Source organism: Notolepis coatsorum (assembly GCF_963971535.1).
Source record: "Notolepis coatsorum genome assembly, contig: SUPER_7_unloc_2, whole genome shotgun sequence".
Lineage (NCBI taxonomy): Eukaryota > Metazoa > Chordata > Actinopteri > Aulopiformes > Paralepididae > Notolepis > Notolepis coatsorum.
Window position 1 is genome coordinate 327,513 of NW_028174879.1, and position 26,772 is coordinate 354,284.

Consider the following 26,772-nt stretch of genomic DNA (forward strand, 5'->3'; position numbering starts at 1 on the left):
ATGATTAACAAGGCATTCGTTTTGTGGCATTAGCGTTATATAGTTAGTGTTACACGGACAATAACATCAGCATATTATTATTACCCATAGCAGCAAGGCATTACTCTGAGTCCGTTCATTAGCTCGGTTCCATTCCGTTGCTCATTCCGTACCCAACTACACATTCTGCAATCTGTTAATAAAGTTTTCAACCAGACAAATGTATAGAAAGGCTTTGTTTTATTATAACATTTGTTGCAGTAAAATCATTATGTCTCATTTGGTAATGCGTGGAGCGCCGGTCGGCGGGCCGGGCAGCTAACGTAGCTACGTTAAGTGTGTTCTGCTCTCGCATTCGCAAACAGAACAATGGCGGCATGCCCGGAAGTAGAAAAATTTATAAACGCTTGCCGATTGGTGGTAAGGACAGCAGGAGTGGCGTAGCGGTGTGGCGTAATTGGCCGAATCGACTGTCAATCAAAATTGTTCCATTGCATTGGTTGAAAGCTCTGGTTGAGAGAATAGTATCCCGCTGCAGGCCGCAAGAATGGTTCCATTGCATTGGTTGAAAGCTCTGGTTGAGAAAATAGTATCCCTCTGCAGGCCGCAAGACGATACTGGGAGAGAGATAGTGATACCATAAACATATTTCTTGATGTTTCCTTTTTTTAAGTAAGTAAAGAGGCCTACAAATACAAACATACACATACAAATATACAGTAGTTTCATTAAAAAAAAAAATTTTTTTTTTTTTTTTTTTTTTTTTTTACAAATACTTATATACAAATATACAAATATCGGTATCGGTATCGGTATCGGCCGATAGTGTTAGTTGAACAATCGGTATCGGTATCGGCGGCCAATTTTCATATCGGTGCATCCCTAGTTAGAACAGTGAAGTGGTCATGGTTAGAGAGTGAAGTGGTCATGGTTAGAACAGTGAAGTGGTCATGGTTAGAACAGTGAAGTGGTCATGGTTAGAACTAGGGGTGGGACGATACATCGATCCAGATCGATACATCGATGTAATTATCAACAATCGAATCGGATCGATGCGATGTAATAAGATCGATTCATATCGATACTCTTATTTTGAAAATCCTGTGGCGAGTCTCATATCCGCCCAAGAACAACAGCAGTAGCTCTGTGTGTGTAGATGTTACAGCATAGCATTCTCCCTTTCTGTGTGTGTGTGTGCGCGAGTCTTTGGAAAGACCAGATGAGGTCAGAGGAGTTTGATGTTTAAATGTTATTTAAACATAAACAATATAATACATAATAAATGTAGGCCTATACATGATCATGCAACATCAACAAATTGTTGTAGGAACGGTTTGGGAGAGGGAGGTTGTGAGTTTTGAGTTCCAAAAAATTTAGCTTAAAGTTTAAAGCTCAATATATCAAAACGTGGCACTTTACAGTGAACAGGAGGTCTATTTGTATTAAAAACAATAGATTGATTTTCCTTTAAATGTCTGGAAGAGCTCAAAAATACAAATGTCAAATGATATTTTCATTACCTTTTTTTTGTTGATCTAAATGTTACTGATTGTGTTAAATGGGCATATGATATCATCTCATATCGATCGCAGGCACCTGAATCTAATCGTATCGTATTGTATCGTGAGAGACTTTGTGATATCGGCAAATATCGTATCGTTGTCCAAAGAATCGATATCATATCGTATCATGATGAAACTGGTGATTCCCACCCCTAGTTAGAACAGTGAAGTGGTCATGGTTAGAGCAGTGAAGTGGTCATGGTTAGAACAGTGAAGTGGTCATGGTTAGAACAGTGAAGTGGTCATGGTTAGAACTAGAGATGTTCCGATACCATTTTTTCCTTTCCGATCCGATTCCGATACCTAAGCTTTGGGTATCGGCCGATACCGATACTTATCCGATACCAGTGCATACATAAAAAAAAAAAAAACGATATTATATAATTTTTTTATAAATATAATTTTTTTTTTTTTTTAACAAATACTGTTTTATATATACTGTTTTTTAGTCATAACTAGAAAGTAATGGTATTTATTCAACAACAGGTGATTGTATAGATTTGTATTAGTATCATTAATCAATGAGTATGGGGCTTCAGCACTGCAGATATACCCTACTCCAATGATCCACACGGACATTATACGTTGCTGCACTCGCTACCCACTGGCTCTGCAGATATACCCTACTCAGTCTGTCTACAAGGCTCCGTTCAGTAGCAGTCGTATCTGTTGTGATTTTTGCACAATAAATATTCAACATTCTCTTTTGAGACTCCGCCTCAGACTCTTATCATTTGGCACTAAAAGCTAAACATTGTCGCCGATATGGCTGTCCGCAACATGTCATTAATTGTGTACGCGACGTGCAATTGTGCATTGATGACGTTACCGTTAGCTAGCATGAGCTATAGGGGTGGGACGATACATCGATCCAGATCGATACATCGATGTAATTATCAACAATCGAATCGGATCGATGCGATGTAATAAGATCGATTCATATCGATACTCTTATTTTGAAAATCCTGTGGCGAGTCTCATATCTGCCCAAGAACAACAGCAGTAGCTCCGTGTGTGTAGATGTTACAGCATAGCATTCTCCCTTTCTGTGTGTGTGTGTGTGTGCGCGCGTCTTTGGAAAGACAAGATGAGGTCAGAGGAGTTTGATGTTTAAATGTTATTTAAACATAAACAATATAATACATAATAAATGTAGGCCTATACATGATCATGCAACATCAACAAATTGTTGTAGGAACGGTTTGGGAGAGGGATGTTGTGAGTTTTGAGTTCCAAAAAATGTAGCTTAAAGTTTAAAGCTCAATATATAAAAACGTGGCACTTTACAGTGAACAGGAGGTCTATTTGTATTAAAAACAATAGATTGATTTTCCTTTAAATGTCTGGAAGAGCTCAAAAATACAAATGTCAAATGATATTTTCATTACCTTTTTTTTGTTGATCTAAATGTTACCGATTGTGTTAAATGGGCATATGATATCATCTCATATCGATCGCAGGCACCTGAATCTAATCGTATTGTATCGTGAGAGACTTTGTGATATCGGCAAATATCGTATCGTTGTCCAAAGAATCGATATCATATCGTATCATGATGAAACTGGTGATTCCCACCCCTAATGAGCTACCGGTATATGGGAAGACCATAGAAGACTGTAACGTTACTGGTGACATTGTGATTTAACTTGGAATACTCCTTTGCCAACTTGCTGTACTTTGCTTGCAGGTCTGCAGCCATTATTGCTGGATTATATGAATAGCCCCAACTTTAGCCAAGGTAATGTTAAAGCTAGCTTTCGGTTAGCTGACGCTAATAACACCAGCCACCAAGCGAACCCATGAGCTCTCCGTCAACACCGCTCTGTCGGGACGATGACATTTAAGAAAGTATCTGCTGTTAAAATGACAAATGGCATTGACACTTTAATCGATTAAGCACACGTTTGTTTTATAATGCTTACTCAACAGACCAGTGTTGTTGATAAATTACGTCATATGGTATCGGAGCGCAGCATTAGAGGGTACTCGCCGATACCGATACCAGCATTTTAGCCAGTATCGGCGGCTTTTCCGATACCAGTATCGGTATCGGAACAACTCTAGTTAGAACAGTGAAGTGGTCATGGTTAGAGAGTGAAGTGGTCATGGTTAGAACAGTGAAGTGGTCATGGTTAGAGAGTGAAGTGGTCATGGTTAGAGAGTGAAGTGGTCATGGTTAGAACAGTGAAGTGGTCATGGTTAGAACAGTGAAGTGGTCATGGTTAGAACAGTGAAGTGGTCATGGTTAGAACAGTGAAGTGGTCATGGTTAGAACAGTGAAGTGGTCATGGTTAGAACAGTGAAGTGGTCATGGTTAGAACAGTGAAGTGGTCATGGTTAGAGAGTGAAGTGGTCATGGTTAGAGAGTGAAGTGGTCATGGTTAGAGAGTGAAGTGGTCATGGTTAGAACAGTGAAGTGGTCATGGTTAGAACAGTGAAGTGGTCATGGTTAGAACAGTGAAGTGGTCATGGTTAGAACAGTGAAGTGGTCATGGTTAGAACAGTGAAGTGGTCATGGTTAGAACAGTGAAGTGGTCATGGTTAGAACAGTGAAGTGGTCATGGTTAGAACAGTGAAGTGGTCATGGTTAGAGCAGTGAAGTGGTCATGGTTAGAGAGTGAAGTGGTCATGGTTAGAGCAGTGAAGTGGTCATGGTTAGAACAGTGAAGTGGTCATGGTTAGAACAGTGAAGTGGTCATGGTTAGAACAGTGAAGTGGTCATGGTTAGAACAGTGAAGTGGTCATGGTTAGAACAGTGAAGTGGTCATGGTTAGAACAGTGAAGTGGTCATGGTTAGAACAGTGAAGTGGTCATGGTTAGAACAGTGAAGTGGTCATGGTTAGAGAGTGAAGTGGTCATGGTTAGAGAGTGAAGTGGTCATGGTTAGAACAGTGAAGTGGTCATGGTTAGAACAGTGAAGTGGTCATGGTTAGAACAGTGAAGTGGTCATGGTTAGAACAGTGAAGTGGTCATGGTTAGAGAGTGAAGTGGTCATGGTTAGAACAGTGAAGTGGTCATGGTTAGAGAGTGAAGTGGTCATGGTTAGAACAGTGAAGTGGTCATGGTTAGAACAGTGAAGTGGTCATGGTTAGAACAGTGAAATGGTCATGGTTAGAGAGTGAAGTGGTCATGGTTAGAACAGTGAAGTGGTCATGGTTAGAGAGTGAAGTGGTCATGGTTAGAGCAGTGAAGTGGTCATGGTTAGAGAGTGAAGTGGTCATGGTTAGAACAGTGAAGTGGTCATGGTTAGAGAGTGAAGTGGTCATGGTTAGAACAGTGAAGAACAGTGAAGTGGTCATGGTTAGAACAGTGAAGTGGTCATGGTTAGAACAGTGAAGTGGTCATGGTTAGAGCAGTGAAGTGGTCATGGTTAGAACAGTGAAGTGGTCATGGTTAGAGAGTGAAGTGGTCATGGTTAGAACAGTGAAGTGGTCATGGTTAGAACAGTGAAGTGGTCATGGTTAGAACAGTGAAGTGGTCATGGTTAGAACAGTGAAGTGGTCATGGTTAGAACAGTGAAGTGGTCATGGTTAGAGCAGTGAAGTGGTCATGGTTAGAACAGTGAAGTGGTCATGGTTAGAACAGTGAAGTGGTCATGGTTAGAACAGTGAAGTGGTCATGGTTAGAACAGTGAAGTGGTCATGGTTAGAACAGTGAAGTGGTCATGGTTAGAACAGTGAAGTGGTCATGGTTAGAGAGTGAAGTGGTCATGGTTAGAACAGTGAAGTGGTCATGGTTAGAGAGTGAAGTGGTCATGGTTAGAACAGTGAAGTGGTCATGGTTAGAACAGTGAAGTGGTCATGGTTAGAGCAGTGAAGTGGTCATGGTTAGAGAGTGAAGTGGTCATGGTTAGAACAGTGAAGTGGTCATGGTTAGAGAGTGAAGTGGTCATGGTTAGAACAGTGAAGAACAGTGAAGTGGTCATGGTTAGAACAGTGAAGTGGTCATGGTTAGAACAGTGAAGTGGTCATGGTTAGAGCAGTGAAGTGGTCATGGTTAGAACAGTGAAGTGGTCATGGTTAGAGAGTGAAGTGGTCATGGTTAGAACAGTGAAGTGGTCATGGTTAGAACAGTGAAGTGGTCATGGTTAGAACAGTGAAGTGGTCATGGTTAGAACAGTGAAGTGGTCATGGTTAGAACAGTGAAGTGGTCATGGTTAGAGCAGTGAAGTGGTCATGGTTAGAACAGTGAAGTGGTCATGGTTAGAACAGTGAAGTGGTCATGGTTAGAACAGTGAAGTGGTCATGGTTAGAACAGTGAAGTGGTCATGGTTAGAGAGTGAAGTGGTCATGGTTAGAACAGTGAAGTGGTCATGGTTAGAGAGTGAAGTGGTCATGGTTAGAACAGTGAAGTGGTCATGGTTAGAACAGTGAAGTGGTCATGGTTAGAACAGTGAAGTGGTCATGGTTAGAACAGTGAAGTGGTCATGGTTAGAACAGTGAAGTGGTCATGGTTAGAACAGTGAAGTGGTCATGGTTAGAACAGTGAAGTGGTCATGGTTAGAACAGTGAAGTGGTCATGGTTAGAACAGTGAAGTGGTCATGGTTAGAACAGTGAAGTGGTCATGGTTAGAACAGTGAAGTGGTCATGGTTAGAGAGTGAAGTGGTCATGGTTAGAACAGTGAAGTGGTCATGGTTAGAACAGTGAAGTGGTCATGGTTAGAGAGTGAAGTGGTCATGGTTAGAACAGTGAAGTGGTCATGGTTAGAACAGTGAAGTGGTCATGGTTAGAACAGTGAAGTGGTCATGGTTAGAGAGTGAAGTGGTCATGGTTAGAGCAGTGAAGTGGTCATGGTTAGAGCAGTGAAGTGGTCATGGTTAGAACAGTGAAGTGGTCATGGTTAGAACAGTGAAGTGGTCATGGTTAGAACAGTGAAGTGGTCATGGTTAGAGAGTGAAGTGGTCATGGTTAGAACAGTGAAGTGGTCATGGTTAGAGAGTGAAGTGGTCATGGTTAGAGAGTGAAGTGGTCATGGTTAGAACAGTGAAGTGGGCATGGTTAGAGCAGTGAAGTGGTCATGGTTAGAGAGTGAAGTGGTCATGGTTAGAACAGTGAAGTGGTCATGGTTAGAACAGTGAAGTGGTCATGGTTAGAACAGTGAAGTGGTCATGGTTAGAGAGTGAAGTGGTCATGGTTAGAACAGTGAAGTGGTCATGGTTAGAGCAGTGAAGTGGTCATGGTTAGAGAGTGAAGTGGTCATGGTTAGAACAGTGAAGTGGTCATGGTTAGAACAGTGAAGTGGTCATGGTTAGAACAGTGAAGTGGTCATGGTTAGAACAGTGAAGTGGTCATGGTTAGAACAGTGAAGTGGTCATGGTTAGAACAGTGAAGTGGTCATGGTTAGAGAGTGAAGTGGTCATGGTTAGAGCAGTGAAGTGGTCATGGTTAGAACAGTGAAGTGGTCATGGTTAGAGAGTGAAGTGGTCATGGTTAGAACAGTGAAGTGGTCATGGTTAGAACAGTGAAGTGGTCATGGTTAGAACAGTGAAGTGGTCATGGTTAGAACAGTGAAGTGGTCATGGTTAGAGCAGTGAAGTGGTCATGGTTAGAGAGTGAAGTGGTCATGGTTAGAGAGTGAAGTGGTCATGGTTAGAACAGTGAAGTGGTCATGGTTGGGCCTAACAAAAATAATGGTTGGTTTCAGGTTGCCGACCGACCCTGCCGATTTAGGTGCGACCCAATATATTTTATGAGTTTTAAAAAAAAATTATATATTAAAAAAAAAAAAAAAAAAAAAAATCCGATTTTTTTTTTTTTTTTTTTTTTTTTTTTTAAGAATAAATTTTCATAGAAATCTTAGTCAAACATTTAGTATTATGGATATTAAACATGCTGGCAGAGTACATGCATCCATGTTGTTGTGAACATTTTAATTAAATAAAGAAATTCCCTATCCATAGTCGCCGTGGGAAAGAATAAAATAAAAAAATAAAATAAAATAAATTCCCTACCTACCCATGGCCAAACTGACAACCAACCTGAAACCAACTATTATTTTTGTTAGGCCTTAGAGAGTGAAGTGGTCATGGTTAGAGAGTGAAGTGGTCATGGTTAGAACAGTGAAGTGGTCATGGTTAGAACAGTGAAGTGGTCATGGTTAGAGAGTGAAGTGGTCATGGTTAGAGAGTGAAGTGGTCATGGTTAGAACAGTGAAGTGGTCATGGTTAGAACAGTGAAGTGGTCATGGTTAGAGAGTGAAGTGGTCATGGTTAGAACAGTGAAGTGGTCATGGTTAGAACAGTGAAGTGGTCATGGTTAGAGAGTGAAGTGGTCATGGTTAGAACAGTGAAGTGGTCATGGTTAGAACAGTGAAGTGGTCATGGTTAGAGAGTGAAGTGGTCATGGTTAGAACAGTGAAGTGGTCATGGTTAGAGAGTGAAGTGGTCATGGTTAGAACAGTGAAGTGGTCATGGTTAGAGAGTGAAGTGGTCATGGTTAGAACAGTGAAGTGGTCATGGTTAGAACAGTGAAGTGGTCATGGTTAGAACAGTGAAGTGGTCATGGTTAGAGAGTGAAGTGGTCATGGTTAGAACAGTGAAGTGGTCATGGTTAGAGAGTGAAGTGGTCATGGTTAGAACAGTGAAGTGGTCATGGTTAGAACAGTGAAGTGGTCATGGTTAAAACTAGAGCTGCCGCGGTATTGATGTTTTCCTTACCACACAAATTTGCAAAATATTTCCTACCGCCGCGGTTATTACCGCATGCACACAAAAAATAAAAAGTTTGAATGCATTTTTTTTTTTTAGTAGTAGTCTACTCTTTATAGCATATAGCCTGCCTCTAGTCTAAATGTCTATCTTTAGAGGATGACTTTGCAGCATGAATATTGTTTGGGATTCGGCAAGCACGCATTAGTTATTGAAAGTGAAACACGGATTCGAAGTTTCCCCTCTGGTCGTGCGCCGTTCACTCGGTGTCGCGGGCAGGGGTGGCACTGGTTACCCCCCCGACCCTTTCTTATTATTATTACTATAAAGTTACTACTTTATAATAAAGGCATTCATTTTGTGGCATTATATTATATAGTTATACGTTCAATAACATCAGCGGATTTACCGGACCAAGGCAAGCAATACTCAATTCATATCTCAGTTCCTTTCTTTGCTCAGAGCGTGCTGAGTTGTCCCATTCTGCGGTCTGTTAATAAAGTTTTCAATCAGACAAGTGTATAGAACGAAGGGCTTTTATTATAACATTCGTTGCAGACAGTAAAATCATTATGTCTCGTTTAGTACTCCTGAGGAGCGATGGTAGTCCACTCCGGCGGGGAGCTAAAGCTAACGTTATTAGCCGTATTGTGATGAGCTCTGATCAATGGCTGACATTCAGGACGTAAAAAACTGCAGGACGATCCAACGTGTGACGCGTCTCTCTTCTGACCAATCAGTGGTCTGCAATGTTTCACGTGACTTTTCTGGTACCCAATAGGGTCGCTTGGAACCTCGATAGAGGAGTAGGGTATATCTGCAGAGCCGCAAGCCCAACGAGAGGAGGGTATTTTAGTATTATTATTATAAAAAACAGCGGTTATGCGGTATTCAGCCTACTCTGCGGTGGCCGTGATGTAACGGCGATACCGCGGTAATGCGGTAATCGCGGCAGCTCTAGTTAGAACAGTGAAGTGGTCATGGTTAGAGAGTGAAGTGGTCATGGTTAGAGAGTGAAGTGGTCATGGTTAGAGCGTGAAGTGGTCATGGTTGGTTAAAGCGTAACTCTCAGTGAGTCTCGTTGTGAATAAAGACACTAGGGGTGGGGGGAAAAATCGATATGTAGTAGTATCGCGATACTTTGCATGGCGATACTGTATCAATACAGGGATGCCAAGTATTGATATTTAATTATTCATTAAAAAAAATTGTATAAGGAAGTTGCATTGTTCATTTCAATACCTGTAATAGTACAGTACTTAGTCCACACACACATGTGCATTCAGTTAAGTTGGAATATGACTGTAATACAAACAGTTCAGTTTGTCAGGTACATGCAACACAGATTACAGTGTTTACATCCGTCTGCTTGAGAAAATACCATGTTCTGCTATAAAAATTATTTTTTGTGAGATGAACAGACTAAACTTTATTTTATTAGATAAAACATGTTGACAGTTTTACTTTGCAGTTAAAAAAAATTAAAATATATATATATATCGCAATATTCGCGATATATCAAGTTAGGGCTGGGCGATATAGCCAAAAACGTTATCGCGATAAAATTATAAAATTATTTTCATATAACTCGATATCGATAATTATCGTCGATATAATGTCTGTCAAGTTTAATTAACTTATTATGCCCGGCGCCGATGGACGGGCTATTAATAGACTTGTTTTGCTGCTGTGAATGTCTCGAGAGTCGAGTTGATGTCGTCATCAGTCCGCGCACGTTAGCAGTTAGCCAAAGCAAGCGGAGTATCTCATGACAATGTACTAAAAATGACCCTAAAATACTCTGTTCCGCCCAATTCATTGCAACGACATCCACCGTATACCCCACACTACTATAACAGTTACCCTTAGAATTCAAAACACACACCAACTCGGCAGGTAAACTGTAAAATAGCGCCGTGCAAGCTAATTAGCCCTAGCCAGCCTTGTTTACTGAGTCCTACCTCCTTCCGGGTCTCCTTCCGCTATCGGCCATCTCCTTCACTGATTGGTTGTTAGTGCGTGTGCTCATATCCAAGCTTGGAAAATTGATATATCGAAACTTTGCAACCACGTTTCATGTTTATTTCGAGGAAATAATTTATCGCGATAGTTATCGTTATCGTTTTATCGCCCAGCCCTATATCGAGTATCATTTTAGTATCGTATCGTGAGATCTCTGGCGATTTCCACCCCTAAAAGACACCCTCTCATAATGTCCTCGAAGTGCAAAAACTATTCACTGAAAGACTCTTGGATAACCCCGGGTTATTAATATCCTATATCATCTTGCTTTTATTACATTTCTATGTAAACTGATGCTCATCACGTTTGAGCATTGGCCCTCAGGTTGTTCTGAAGGTTAAATCAATGGACTACTACTAAGGACTGCTCCTGTGTGTGTGTGTTGATGGGTTCCAGTGGATGGTAAGTGGGATGATTGTTCTTCTTAGGTTCATAGTCTAGTAGACTGAAGAGCCCACAGGCCTCACGCGCTGCATGCAGAGTCAGTAGGTGTAGCCTTTACTAAACAGTGTCTTAAATGTTGGCAAAGAGAGGCCCACTATAGCCCAAGAGTTTAGTTGACTTCAGTGTTGCTCGTTGGACGTAAGCTATCAAGTGGTTCTCTAAAGGCATACTTTATCTGACGAACCTTTCACATCCCTACAGGCTTGTTTGAAGTGGCTAATTCCTCTCGGTGTGAGTGATTCAATGTTGGTTCATAACGCTGCTCTGCTCTCCCGTCCTGCAAGAGAAGCGTGGTGGATGACGTGTGAATGTAGAGGGAAGATCACGAAGGTTAACGGCAAAATCAAAACCGCAAGACGGGGCTGAAGATCGACCCGCTGTAGGAGAGGACCTCGTCTGAAACACATTTTAAAAGTCAAAGCTTTTTCATCGTTAACGTTATATTTCTGCTTTCCACCTCCCAGCTTTGCTCAGCTCACGGACGGTCGTTCGCAGCCTTTTCCCTCGCTCCGCCTGGGCGGGAGTGGAACCGGCACCCAAGGGAGCCATTTCCAATTTGGACCTGTTTTTAGTGCTGCTGCGGCCGCAGCGACCGCTCTCCGGTTGGCCCAGATCCAGGTTCAGGCCCAGGTTGCCCTGCAGCAGCTCAGTGCTCTAGCAACCATAACCGCTGGCAACCAGCAGCGTCACGGCAACGGGTTGACAACAGTTTTATCTTCTCACCTGGCCCTCCTGAACCTCCTCGCTACGCGACCGGCACCTGTTGCAGGTATAACCGCGGTAACAAAGGACAAACGGCATCCGACTATGGCACAATATCCCTCAAGCAACATGTATCACCACCACTCCCAGCCTCAGGGGCAACAACACTTCCCCAACAGGCCTGGGCCCCCTCACCACCAACAACACCAGCAACAGGGCTTCCAATTCGCCCCTCCCAATCAGCTGCCTGACGAGCTGGAGTCAGCCCTGGGTATCAGGGGCTCCAGGGACATCAACCACCGCTTCACCGCGCCTGGGATCTCTAGGCATTCTTTGGAACCAGAAAGCTACTCCAGCATGGCACCGCTCACCTTTGACAACCAGCCGGGCCACCAGCAAGGTATGGACTGGTCCAACTACCAGCAGCCTACTAAACCGTTTGCTGGCCCGAGCCCACAGTCCCACCATCACCAGGGACCTCCTCCTCAGCAGAACAGAGGAGCAGGCATGCCAGGCTGGAAGTCTCCTCAGCAGCATCAGGGCTCTCACGGTGGTGTTGTGGACCTCCAGGGGTTATACACCCCAGAGAGTGCCGGCAGCATCCTGGCCAGCTTTGGACTCTCCAATGAGGATCTGGAAGTGCTGAGTCACTACCCGGACGACCAGCTGACCCCGGACACCCTACCCTTCATCCTTCGGGACATCCAGATCAACAAATCAAATGTCTCCTCGTCCTACTCTGAACCACACGGCACACGCAACATGCCCGCGTCCCGCTCCTCAGCGGGACACTCGCGCTCGCCGGACGTCCCCAGCCTCCTCGCCGTGACTCAGACGGCGGGGAACATTATCGACTACGGTCACGCCAGCCGGGCGGCGGCAGAGGACTGCAGCGCCGCCAGAGAGACTTTCAAACGAGAGCGGCTGCCCGCTAAGAGGACGGTTAAAATGTACCCGCCGGCCTCTCCGTCAGGTCCTAAACGCAAACCGGACGGAGCGCCCGGGAGGCGGCAGGTTCGTCTGGAACCCATGGAGGCGGAGCGGCACGGAGACATGGACTACCGCACGATGGGCGCAGACGCTCACAAGACCAAGCGGTCGCCGGGCAGGGAGTTCAGACCTCGTCACGACCGGGACTACCGGCGGTCGCGGGACGGGCTAAAACCTGTGCCCTCGTCTCAAACCAGACATCCTCCCTCCTCTTCTTCGTCTGCGTCAAAGCCACACGGTGGCCCCAGGAGGGTGCCCATGCCCACCCCCACCATGATCAGTGATTTCTCAGCGGATCCTCCCAAGGTGTATCCCCACACCTGCTCCCTGTGCCACGTGCTGTGTGATCAGCATAAGGTGAGTCCAATGAGTCCTCCGTCCTGGTATCCAGGGGTATCCCTAAGCCAGGCACCGGTCACCGTGTGGGAGGAACGTTTCCTAATTGGGATTTGAGTTAACCGAAAATGGCATTTGTTGGCCTTTGCCATTGAAAACAATGGGTCTAAATAGCTTGTTAGCTTACAGCGAGCAATACTCCATTTGGTTTCAATGACAAATGCTAGCGATGCTAGTGTTCTGTTTTTATGGCGGCTTGAGGACATGCAGAAACGTTCCTCCCACAGTAAGAGTCTGGAAGAAAAATAACTAAAGTTCAAGATGTCATGGCCTCTTAAAACATGTTAAAACATGTCATGGCCTCTTAAAACATGCCATGGCCTCTTAAAACATGTCATGGCCTCTTAAAACATGTCATGGCCTCCTTAAAAGGCCACCAGGGCCACAGCAGAGCAAAAGGACGTATTGGACCTTGTGTCACTGAAGCTGTTTGGACCTGGTTGTCGAGGTCCAGATGCAGCATCAGTGAAAGAAGGTACAGTGTCGGACACTTTTCTAAGACTGCACTTTGTTCAGTGGCCAAATACTTCAATTGACAAATTAACTAAGCATCCTTGTATATATTCATTACTATTTGACAACTAAGAAGAGAGCTGAGCTGCTTCAGCTAAAGATGTGTGATACCAGCCTGTTATTTATCATCTAAGTAGGAACTAACTGACTGAGAACCAACATCACTGATCTAAGAACAGTTCCTACGCTGGTAAAGGAACACACCCACATTATGGGACATGCTCTTAACATCTTCTCCACAGTCAGACAAGAAGATGGATACCAATGACCTCTCAGCGTTCAGTAGAAAACTATCCGGCTGCAAGCTAGCCTAGCGTAGCACAATTGAATGGAAGTGAAATGGTGCTAAGCTAGGCCAGGCTAGCTTTCTACTCGCCGTGAGGAAATTGGCATCCATCTTCTTGTCTGACTCTGGAGAAGATGGTAAGAGCATTTCCCTTAATGTTCATGAGGATCACTGTGATGTGTTGACTGTTGGGATGTTTTTCACCAGGCTTCTGTATTGTAACTTCAATGACTGAAGAGAAGGTGTTGCTGGGTTACTGCCAAACCGCTACGTTGGGTACTGGGTACTGCTAGCTGTAAACCAGCTTGTCAGCCTGCAGTTAGTAATGGTCATTGATTTAAATGCTACAATGCTCATTTAAAAATTGGTTTTAAAAGTAGCTGAAGAACCAATCATAATAGAGTTCCAACGTCCCGCCCACCACCACAGGGAACTGATGGACAGGAAGTACGTTGAGACCATGGGATATTTGCATACAAGACGACAACATTTGTATGTTTTTGTTCTTTAAATTGTTGACACACAGCAGAGCCATTAAATAGTAGGGGTGGGACGATACATCGATCCAGATTGATATATCGATCTATTATCAATGATCAAATAGGATCGATGCAACGTAAAAAGATCGATTCATATTGCGATACTCTTATTTTGAAAATCCTCTGTTGAGCATATCCGCCGGGCCGCAACAACAACATTAGCTCAGCGCAGCTCAGCGTGTGTAGAAGTTAGACGGCATTGCTTCAGAGTCCGCCTATTTTGAGACCCGAAATAAGTGCCTGTTGTTTTTTTCCCCACAAGGGGTCAAATGCATCTAACATGCTTTCCATCCTCGCCATTCTTTGTCGCGTTAAATACCTAAATGAATGTTGCGTTAGCGTAAGCTAACTAAGCTAAGAGAACAGCAGAGGTCCACTAGGGACTGGGAAGGACGGGGGGTTACTGCATTCTCGAGATAGCCCCACTAACAGGATCTGGCCGGTACTGCACCTTCTGACTCCCAATATGCCTTTTCCAGCCAAAATACAGCGCTGTGACAGTGAATGGGATATTAATATCGAAAAAAAAAAAAAAACGAACCAAAAACAGCGAACAGGAGGTCTATTTGTATTAAAAACAATAGATTGTTTTTCATTTAAATGTCTGGAAGAGATCAAAAATAAAAATGTCAAATGATATTTCCATTACCTTTTTTTGTTGTTGATTTAAATGTTACCGATTGTGTTAAATGGGCATATAATATAGTCTCATATCGATCGCAGGCACCTGAATCGAATCGTATCGTGGCAGACTTTGTGATTATCGGAAAATATCGTATCGTTGTCCAAAGAATCGATATCGTATCATATCGTGATGAAACTGGTGATTCCCACCCCTATTAAATAGTAGAAATAAATAAAACAATACATTGTTTTCTGTGTAAATCCCATTACCTCACATCGTACTTCATGTGTCCAGCCTGCTTCCTGTCATCCCGGTGGGGGGCGGGACTCTGGTTGTCATGTGACAAATGACTAAATGACAACATTCGTCTGACTCGTAAAGCTGAGCCAACGTCTCCAAACCAAACCTTGTCTAAATGCAGAGAAGTATTCCAATTCAATGTTTAAAAATGAGCTCAGAATAACTTTATTCACAAATCTCTTGAGTGAGTTTACTGGACCTGGTATAACCTGAAGAGCGCTCTACGATAACGCACTTAAAATAGAATTGTCTTCAGATCCAAGTGTTGCCTACAAATATACAGTGTCACAGTAGAAGAAGTCAAATGTACATGTGATGATTTAAAATGTTTAGCCCCATCCTTTATGATGTCACAATTAAACCTTTAAATAACAACCTTCTGGCCATCATTCCCTTGTTTGGGTTCCTAAAGGCTGGTCAGAATTGGGTAAGAGGTGTTGGAGGGTAACTTCTGACCAGCAGTTGTTTGTCAATGGGAGTTCCTTAAAGCCCACATAAAAACAGCATGACGTTCATTCCAGACTTGCGCATTATCAGATATTGTTCTGGTTGCTACTTATTGATTAGGCTTCATAATATTTCTTAAAGGGAAACAGTCACATTTTGAAGTTAAGTCTGAAATTGGTCTTCCCGGCCACTTGACACATTGTTACAAAGCAAATCCTATATACAGTAGCCTACTTACATGAACAATGACCTGTTGGCATTAGTAGCATTACTCATACAAGCACATTGGTACCGTTAGCCACAAGCGACTAGTTGGCGATAGTGTTTTATGTGGTACTAGCTGCAAAGTAGCTAGCTAGCTTGCGGTGAACAGTATCCCTTTAGTTGTTGAAGTTACCCCAATAAAGTGGCAACTGCCAAATAAAGGACATTATTTATTATGGAATATTAACATTAACTCTGGAATATTCCTCTACAGTTTGTGGATCTATTATTGAATTGTCCTTCCTGATCCAAGAGAGTTTAAATCTGCACTATAACCTTTTAATGCTCCTGTAGTCTAATCTTAAGTCCTTATTTAGAGTTGGGCTGAATAAGAGAAAAGCCTGGGCTCGACCCAGACAAGCCCTTCTACCTGGGTATGATCCAGACAAGCTGCCTGGGTATGATCCAGACAAGCTGCCTGGGTATGATCCAGACAAGCCCTTCTACCTGGGTATGATCCAGACAAGCTGCCTGGGTATGATCCATATAAGCTGCCTGGGTATGATCCAGACAAGCTGCCTGGGTATGATCCAGACAAGCCTTTCTTCCTGGGTATGATCCAGACAAGCCCTTCTACCTGGGTATGATCCAGACAAGCCCTTCTACCTGGGTATGATCCAGACAAGCCCTTCTGCCTGGGTATGATCCAGACAAGCCCTTCTACCTGGGTATGATCCATATAAGCCCTTCTTCCTGGGTATGATCCAGACAAGCTGCCTGGGTATGATCCAGACAAGCCCTTCTTCCTGGGTATGATCCAGACAAGCCCTTCTTCCTGGGTATGATCCAGACAAGCCCTTCTTCCTGGGTATTATCCAGACAAGCCCTTCTACCTGGGTATGATCCAGACAAGCCCTTCTTCCTGGGTATGATCCAGACAAGCCCTTCTTCCTGGGTATGATCCAGACAAGCCCTTCTTCCTGGGTATGATCCAGACAAGCTGCCTGGGTATGATCCAGACAAGCCCTTCTACCTGGGTATGATCCAGACAAGCCCTTCTACCTGGGTATGATCCATATAAGCCCTTCCTCCTTGGTATGATCCAGACAAGCTGCCTGGGTATGATCCAGACAAGCCCTTCTTCCTGGGTATGATCCAGACAAGCTGCCTGGGTATGATCCAGACAAGCCCTTCTACCTGGGTATGATCCAGACAAGCCCTTCTTCCTGGGTATGATCCAGACAAGCTGCCTGGGTATGATCCAGACAAGCCCTTCTACCTGGGTATGATCCATATAAGCCCTTCTACCTGGGCTCGACCAGTGTCTCCAAATCTTCCATGCAAACTATACTGCTTTTTCTCGTTTTTTCACAAATGTTACATAGCGTAGCTTTAAACATCTGCACAAATCAAAAGAATAAACCAAAACTTAAAGAAAACAAGGAGAAATTCATTTTCTGCCAGTAATGTGTAGTCAGCCATGTGCTACGGAAGGGCTGCGTGTCCAGAAGACAGTGGGAGGAGACGCACGGAGACATCTGCTGTCTGCCCAGGAGACACACAGAGATATCTGCTGTCTGCCCAGGAGACTCATGGAGATATCTGCTGTCTGCCCAGGAGATGCACGGAGATATCTGCTGTCTGCCCAGGAGACACACGGAGATATCTGCTGTCTGCCCAGGAGACTCACAGAGACATCTGTTGTCTGCCCAGGAGACTCACAGAGATATCTGCTGTCTGCCCAGGAGACTCACGGAGATATCTACTGTCTGCCCAGGAGACTCGATATCTGCTGTCTGCCCAGAAGACTCACAGAGATATCTGCTGTCTGCCCAGGAGACTCATGGAGATATCTGCTGTCTGCCCAGGAGACTCACGGAGACATCTGCTGTCTGCCCAGGAGACTCATGGAGACATCTGCTGTCTGCCCAGGAGACTCATGGAGATATCTGCTGTCTGCCCAGGAGACTCATGGAGATATCTGCTGTCTGCCCAGGAGACTTGTGGAGATATCTGCTGTCTGCCCAGGAGACTCGTGGAGATATCAGCTATCTTCCCAGGAGACTCATGGAGATATCTGCTGTCTGCCCAGGAGACTCATGGAGATATCTGCTGTCAGCCCAGGAGACTCATGGAGATATCTGCTGTCTGCCCAGGAGACTCGTGGAGATATCTGCTGTCTGCCCAGGAGACGCACAGAGATATCTGCTGTCTGCCCAGGAGACTCGTGGAGATATCTGCTGTCTGCCCAGGAGACTCATGGAGATATCTGCTGTCTGCCCAGGAGACTTGTGGAGATATCTGCTGTCTGCCCAGGAGACTCGTGGAGATATCTGCTGTCTTCCCAGGAGACTCATGGAGATATCAGCTGTCTTCCCAGGAGACTCATGGAGATATCTGCTGTCTGCCCAGGAGACTCATGGAGATATCTGCTGTCTGCCCAGGAGACTCATGGAGACATCTGCTGTCTGCCCAGGAGACTCACTGAGACATCTGTTGTCTGCCCAGGAGACTCGTGGATACATCTGTTGTCTGCCCAGGAGACTCATGGAGATATCTGCTGTCTGCCCAGGAGAAGCACAGAGATATCTGCTGTCTGCCCAGGAGACTCATGGAGATATCTGCTGTCTGCCCAGGAGACTCATGGAGATATCTGCTGTCTGCCCAGGAGACTCATGGAGATATCTGCTGTCTGCCCAGGAGACGCACAGAGATATCTGCTGTCTGCCCAGGAGACGCACAGAGATATCTGCTGTCTGCCCAGGAGACTCGTGGAGATATCTGCTGTCTGCCCAGGAGACTCGTGGAGATATCTGCTGTCTGCCCAGGAGACTCGTGGAGATATCTGCTGTCTGCCCAGGAGACTCGTGGAGATATCTGCTGTCTGCCCAGGAGACTCATGGAGATATCTGCTGTCTGCCCAGGAGACTCGTGGAGATATCTGCTGTCTGCCCAGGAGACTCACGGAGATATCTGCTGTCTGCCCAGGAGACGCACAGAGATATCTGCTGTCTGCCCAGGAGACTCACAGAGATATCTGCTGTCTGCCCAGGGACAGGGTTAGATCTGCTGTCTGCCCAGGGTCAGGGTTAGATCTGCTGTCTGCCCAGGGTCAGGGTTAGATCTGCTGTCTGCCCAGGGACAGGGTTAGATCTGCTGTCTGCCCAGGGACAGGGTTAGATCTGCTGTCTGCCCAAGGTCAGGGTTAGATCTGCTGTCTGCCCAGGGACAGGGTTAGATCTGCTGTCTGCCCATGGTCGGGGTTAGATCTGCTGTCTGCCCAGGGTCAGGGTTAGATCTACTGTCTACCCAGGGTCAGGGTTAGATCTGCTGTCTGCCCAGGGACAGGGTTAGATCTGCTGTCTGCCCAGGGTCAGGGTTAGATCTGCTGTCTGCCCAGGGACAGGGTTAGATCTGCTGTCTGCCCAGGGACAGGGTTAGATCTGCTGTCTGCCCAGGGTCAGGGTTAGATCTGCTGTCTGCCCAGGGTCAGGGTTAGATCTGCTGTCTGCCCAGGAGACCCAGGAGAATAATGTTGTTTCACGTGATCCACGTTTCTGAATCCTCTGAACTGAATGGAGTTCCTCAAACAGACGTGTTGATAAACGGGCGCATCACCTTCTCCAGAAAAAACATCAAGAGAAAACGGTTTAAGCTTCTTTTAAAGGTGCTATAGATGACGTATTTATGTGAGTAATCATTTAAAAAAATACACCCAGAGATTTTAGAAAGGTGTGGAATAAAAGTATTGGTTTTCCCCCAATAGAAATATTGATTAATGAATTGATCATTTAACCTCTTGAGCCCTAGCCCTATTTTCTGAAAATCCGCCTAAAAATACATACCTAAGTAAATGGAAGATTGCTCCACTTCTACAAGGTCTCTAGGGACATCTATGGACCTCAGGGAATGTATTCCCAGTGTCAGAAATACTGTCTGTTACTAGGCTTGAGTAAATTGTAATGCACCAAAGGAGAATATCAATAAAAAAAAATTATATATATTTGACAGTGAATAACACCATGCTAAAGATGACCAGACATGAAATCATTCTTCATCACGTGTACAAAAAATCTAAGCAAATGAATAAAGGGAAGATGATTAAACGGAAGGTTTTGTAGAGTACTGAATTCTGCCATCCGGACACATGCAATTTGAAATATTATTATAGAATATAGAATATCAGGCCTATAAATGACCTTATTATGGACAAGTCGCACATCTATGGATCGGGCCAAATCTCCTCTTTACAATGGCAGAGTTCAATCTGGATTTAGTATCACCAGGCGTGCAGGAAGAACCGTGAATGAAATCTACTGTAAGTACAGTTACTTCTTTATTATGTAGATTTCTCCGCCATTTTTCATCAGATTGCAACACCGTTTTTGCTAGACATTCACAGAAATGTAGAGAAACTAACTGTTCTAATGTATGCCAATAGCCTTCAGGCTTGTGGTAGATAATCCTGAAAAAATAAGATTAACAAAAAAGTTATTCCACAAGTAATTTGATTGACAGGAGCTGGCTAGAGCTGGGTAGTGTCGTTTTTCGAAATTCCAACGCCATTGAAAGCCCTGGGTCTCCTCTCCTCATAGGACTACAAACAAAATGGCGGTGTGCATTTCCAAGCGTCTATATTCGCCGGTTTCCGAATACATTTCCAAAACTCATATTTCACTAATAACACTTTTGCCTATTGGTAAACAAACATATTGCTGAAAATATACACTATGACTGCTGTTTTGACAGGGTTAGGGTCTTTACTCTTGGCTACATTTGAAAGAAAAACGCAACATTAATTCATACAGTCTGTAGAGATGGATTCATGGCGTGATGTCATTCTGGGTTCGGTACCGGACCCATCGGGCTCAAGAGGTTAACGATTTGGTTGTGTACATGTTGCATGCATGTATCCCTCCCTACTTCCCATTTCCCCACATGGAATGCACCTGATTGGATAAATTAGATGCTGGTGCTCTAGTGTGACATCTAGTCGCTGAATGTTATCTATGACATCTTTTTAAAGCATCTTTTAATACTGAAATATGAATCCTACATCAAAGGAATGTGAGGCTAAAGAGCTGACTGTCAGAGTTTCATTACATTTGTTATTGGCCTCTGTAGAATCATCACTGTCCCAAAACCTGAATCACTGATACATCACTCTATGTAGATGATGTGCTCTTCGTCCTCTGTGATTGTGACGTCTTCCTGCTCCCTGTTGTTGTTCTTTCAGGACTGGAGCGAACACATCAACACTGTGGAACACACTGCCGCCTGCAGGGACCTGCGCAACAAGTGAGGACCACCTTCAGTAACTCGTGTGAACTTAGAGCCACTTCTTTTGTCTTGCTACGCCATGGCCCTGGAAGTACCGTGAAGCCAATTCATGCCAAAAACAACACGAATAGCATTTTAACCTGTTTTTAAACATCCAAAATACACCGTTCTCTATCCATGGAAAGTTCTTCCTGAACAACCAACCGGGTGCTTCTCGGGTCTTGAAAGGTTACCTCCTTTATAGTCCATACTAACAACCTTTATAGTCCATACTAACAACATTTATAGTCCATACTAACCTTTATAGTCCATACTAACAACCTTTATAGTCCATACTAACAACTAGTCCATACTAACAACCTTTATAGTCCATACTAACAACCTTTATAGTCCATACTAACAACCTACAACCTTTATAGTCCATACTAACAACCTTTATAGTCCATACTAACAACTAGTACATACTAACAACTAGTCCATACTAACAACCTTTATAGTCCATACTAACAACCTTTATAGTCCATACTAACAACCTTTATAGTCCATACTAACAACCTTTATAGTTCATACTAACAACCTGTTCACACAATCACCCTTTACCTTTAGGCCAACTGTTCATGTCAGGATGTAATGATGTTTTAACAGTTTATTTGTCTCCCATGTGTGCGTGTATAAAGGTATCCAGACTGGAAACCTAATCGACCAAAGTGAGTTTGACTTCAGTTTCCAAAGCAATGCTTTGTTTTTTTATGCATCAGGCTCTTCCTCCGTGTTTTACTGCATTCGCTCGTCATCTCATCTCACATTTGTTCCTCCCCTTCTTCCTGCCATTCCTTCCGACCAATCCCCAGGGGCGAGAACTCTCCCGTCCATGATGAGCGTAAGCCGCGGGAGCGCTCTCCGTCCCGCTCCGTGTCACACTCGCTGTCCTGGTCTCCCTCGCCCCCCCCGAAGCGCAAGCCCGCCTCCTGCTCTCTACGCCAACACCACTCTGGTAGGTGCTCTCTACACCAACACCTCTCTGGTAGGTGCTCTCTACACCAACACCACTCTGGTAGGTGCCCTCTACGCCAACACCACTCTGGTAGGTGCCCTCTACACCAACACCACTCTGGTAGGTGCTCTCTACACCAACACCACTCTGGTAGGTGCCCTCTACGCCAACACCACTCTGGTAGGTGCTCTCTACACCAACACCACTCTGGTAGGTGCTCTCTACACCAACACCTCTCTAGTAGGTGCCCCCTACACCAACACCACTCTGGTAGGTGCCCTCTACACCAACACCTCTCTAGTAGGTGCCCTCTACACCAACACCACTCTGGTAGGTGCCCTCTACACCAACACCACTCTGGTAGGTGCCCCCTACACCAACACCACTCTGGTAGGTGCTCTCTACACCAACACCTCTCTGGTAGGTGCCCTCTACACCAACACCACTCTGGTAGGTGCTCTCTACACCAACACCACTCTGGTAGGTGCCCTCTACACCAACACCTCTCTGGTAGGTGCCCCCTACACCAACACCACTCTGGTAGGTGCCCTCTACACCAACACCACTCTGTCAGGTGCCCTCTACACCAACACCACTCTGGTAGGTGCCCTCTACACCAACACCACTCTGGTAGGTGCTCTCTACACCAACACCACTCTGGTAGGTGCTCTCTACACCAACACCACTCTGGTAGGTGCCCTCTACACCAACACCACTCTGGTAGGTGCTCTCTACACCAACACCTCTCTGGTAGGTGCTCTCTACACCAACACCACTCTGGTAGGTGCTCTCTACACCAACACCTCTCTGGTAGGTGCTCTCTACACCAACACCACTCTGGTAGGTGCCCTCTACACCAACACCACTCTGGTAGGTGCCCTCTACACCAACACCACTCTGGTAGGTGCTCTCTACACCAACACCACTCTGGTAGGTGCCCCCTACACCAACACCTCTCTAGTAGGTGCCCTCTACACCAACACCACTCTAGTAGGTGCCCCCTACACCAACACCACTCTGGTAGGTGCCCTCTACACCAACACCACTCTGGTAGGTGCCCTCTACACCAACACCTCTCTGGTAGGTGCCCTCTACACCAACACCTCTCTGGTAGGTGCCCCCTACACCAACACCTCTCTGGTAGGTGCCCCCTACACCAACACCACTCTGGTAGGTGCCCTCTACACCAACACCACTCTGGTAGGTGCCCCCTACACCAACACCTCTCTGGTAGGTGCCCCCTACACCAACACCACTCTGGTAGGCACCGTTCTCAGGCAGATGGTTGTTTGCCCTATTCATTATTAATCTGCTACACATCAGTCAATGTAATATGTATATATTCATTATTAATCTGCTAATTTACAGGCATGTCTGGACATTAGGGCTGTCCCCGACTAAGGATTTGGATGCTCGACTAGGATTGGCCAAAATTTGCCGTTAGTCGACTATTGGTCGACATAAAACATATATATATATATTACATTTTTTTTCTTCTTTTTTTTTATAAATTTTGTATCATTCCATTTGGGCTGTGGGGGGTGCTTAATGTCTGAAGGAGTCGACTGAATGCTTCTTGTCCTCTGCAAAAGCATGCAATTGGTCCACTGATGGATACATCTTGATATTTGTCTAGTCTAATGTGTTCATTAGATGGTGAAATCCTCTTTCAGTGCCTCTGTGCCTGTTTTCTTAGGCAGTTAGCCTCTGGTATCCGTGCCATTAGCGTTAGCCACGCTTCTAGGCCTCTTTTCTTTTGGAAAGAATGTTTTTTTTATTTATTTTTAATTGTTTTCTCTCGACTAAGAGGTTGGCCAGTCGACTACGGCTCCTTTCGACCGATTAGTCGACTAATCGATTAATAGGGGTCAGCCCTACTGGACATGTAAAAAAATATTTAAAAAACCTAAATGCTATTAAAGTTAATTTAAGTGCAACGTTTGTTTGTTTCTGCAGGAAAACCTGCCAATTCGGCAAAACTATTTCAGCCGTCATAAATCAAATCAAATAAAATGTATCTGTAAGGCCCGACAACACACGTTAATGTCCCCATGGGCCGGACACGTCTTCTTTAAACAAGTCAAGAAGAAACATCACAATAAGTCAAGAACAAAACAAGAACACCATAAAGTCCAAAAAATTTCAAATAAACAAAATAAAATAAATGCAACACTCCCAGACGTACCCCACGCGAAGGTAAGGAAAAACTCACTAAAACCTAGCAATAGGAAAAAATGCACCACAGGCAATGTGGAGGAGAGAAACCTTAGAAGGGCCGTTCAAGGGGGGATCTCCCTTCTTAGACGTCATGCTTTCATATGTTTCTGCTGCTTACTGACACTGAGTTGACCTGAAGCACCTGTTCTCCTCCCCCCCCCCCCCAGGTGTGTCAGCAGGAGGTCACGGACCCGGTGCTCTGAAGCGGTACCACGGCGCTCTACACCATGCGAGGCCCTTTGCCAGGCCCGGGGCCAAGTCCACCAAGCCGGGCAGCGCCTGGGCCGCCGCCACCGGCAAGGAGAGGGACACGGTGGGTCGACGTACTCTGTTACAACACTTAAGTACTGTTTTGGGGGGATTTGTACTTTACTCGAGTATTATTCGGTGTGTATACTTGTACTTTTACTCAATTACATTTCAGAGGAAAAAAACATACTTTTTTCTCCTTACATTTAAAATGCAGACCTACAACGTACAAATCTCACAGGTCCAACTATTTTAATGAGTATATTTGTTTCTCTGGCCGAACTATAACGTTAACGTTATTAATCCTGCGGCCGCGCTTTTTTTTTACTTTAAAAACAGCCAATCAAATCCCCATCGATGGAAGATTAACCCGCCCACACCCGTGCTGATTGGTCCTTGTGCAAGACTAGAAAGCGGGGATCTTTGATTAAATACCTGCTATCAGAAGAATAGACAGTCAGAAAAAAAGTTTTTACTTTAAATCTTTAGTACTTAAGTACATTTAGAAGTAGAAACTTTTTGACTTTTACTCAAGTGTGTTTTTAGCCAGATACTCTGACTTTTACTTGAGTACGATTTTGAGACGGTACCCCTACTTTCAAGTATAATTTCTGGGTCCATCCCTCTGGTCTAGGATCAGCTTTTCCTCCCCAAGTCCTAACCTTAACCATTAGTGTGTCGGGGAGATAACTGAGCCCAGACTGCAGAGTGTGGTGTCATGGTCCTGACCTTAACCCTTAGTGTGTCGGGGAGATAACTGAGCCCAGACTGCAGAGTGTGGTGTCATGGTCCTGACCTTAACCCTTAGTGTGTCGGGGAGATAACTGAGCCCAGACTGCAGAGTGTGGTGTCATGGTCCTGACCTTAACCCTTAGTGTGTCGGGGAGATAACTGAGCCCAGACTGCAGAGTGTGGTGTCATGGTCCTGACCTTAACCCTGAGTGTGGCCAGAGTGTGGCCTCAGCCAGTCGGCTTCCAGTCGGCAAACACCTGCAAAGCTAATGCTAACTATTTCACGTATGTGAATGGAAAATGCAAAAAATCTAACCGACTTCACCAAACTACCCCCCCCCCCCCCCTCCTGTCCCGTCTCCAAACTACCCCCCCCCCCCTCCTGTCCCGTCTCCAAACTACCCCCCCCCCTCCTGTCCCGTCTCAAACTACCCCCCCCCCTCCTGTCCCGTCTCAAACTACCCCCCCCCCCCCCCCCCCCGTCTCAAACTACCCCCCCCCCCCCCCCCGTCTCTTCTATATGTCCAGTCTGCCAAACCTCCACCTCTTCCTATGGCATCTCGCCTGCTCTATCTGACGGGCATCCCCGCGGACGCCACGGAGCAGGAAGTCACAGACCTGGTCGGGTCCTTCGGCAAGATCAACAACCTGGTGCTGCTGCCTGCCCGCGAGGAGCAGGGACAGAAGGTACAGCTCCCCTGGTGACGGGGCACTTTAAACCAGGCTGGGTACACCTGGTGACGGGGCACTTTAAACCAGGCTGGGTACACCTGGTGACGGGGCACTTTAAACCAGGCTGGGTACACCTGGTGACGGGGCACTTTAAACCAGGCTGGGTACACCTGGTGACGGGGCACTTTAAACCAGGCTGGGTAGTGGGTACACCTGGTGATGAGGCACTTTAAACCAGGCTGGGTACACCTGGTGACGGGGCACTTTAAACCAGGCTGGGTACACCTGGTGACGGGGCACTTTAAACCAGGCTGGGTACACCTGGTGACGGGGCACTTTAAACCACGCTGGGTACACCTGGTGACGGGGCACTTTAAACCAGGCTGGGTACACCTGGTGATGAGGCACTTTAAACCAGGCTGGGTACACCTGTGACGGGGCACTTTAAACCAGGCTGGGTACACCTGGTGACGGGGCACTTTAAACCAGGCTGGGTACACCTGGTGACGGGGCACTTTAAACCAGGCTGGGTACACCTGGTGACGGGGCACTTTAAACCAGGCTGGGTACACCTGGTGACGGGGCACTTTAAACCAGGCTGGGTACACCTGGTGACGGGGCACTTTAAACCAGGCTGGGTACACCTGGTGACGGGGCACTTTAAACCAGGCTGGGTACACCTGGTGACGGGGCACTTTAAACCAGGCTGGGTAGTGGGTACACCTGGTGATGAGGCACTTTAAACCAGGCTGGGTACACCTGGTGACGGGGCACTTTAAACCAGGCTGGGTACACCTGGTGACGGGGCACTTTAAACCAGGCTGGGTACACCTGGTGACGGGGCACTTTAAACCACGCTGGGTACACCTGGTGACGGGGCACTTTAAACCAGGCTGGGTACACCTGGTGATGAGGCACTTTAAACCAGGCTGGGTACACCTGTGACGGGGCACTTTAAACCAGGCTGGGTA

At 45.5% G+C, this 26,772-nt stretch overlaps 1 protein-coding gene across 4 annotated transcripts in view; it reads left to right on the plus strand.

Annotated features, from left to right (window-relative positions):
• LOC311232726 (uncharacterized protein) overlaps positions 1 to 26,772 on the plus strand; it is a 114,913-nt gene that overhangs the window by 15,278 nt on the left and 72,863 nt on the right. For all 4 annotated transcript variants that reach the window (XM_084338304.1, XM_084338306.1, XM_084338305.1 and 1 more), the window contains exons 2-7: positions 11,120 to 12,704; positions 20,894 to 20,955; positions 21,615 to 21,644; positions 21,789 to 21,931; positions 24,316 to 24,461; positions 25,658 to 25,816. In XM_084338304.1, the coding sequence (XP_084194430.1) occupies positions 11,463 to 12,704; positions 20,894 to 20,955; positions 21,615 to 21,644; positions 21,789 to 21,931; positions 24,316 to 24,461; positions 25,658 to 25,816 (1,782 nt within the window). In that variant the 5' untranslated portion in view covers positions 11,120 to 11,462. The remainder of the gene's footprint in view (positions 1 to 11,119; positions 12,705 to 20,893; positions 20,956 to 21,614; positions 21,645 to 21,788; positions 21,932 to 24,315; positions 24,462 to 25,657; positions 25,817 to 26,772) is intronic.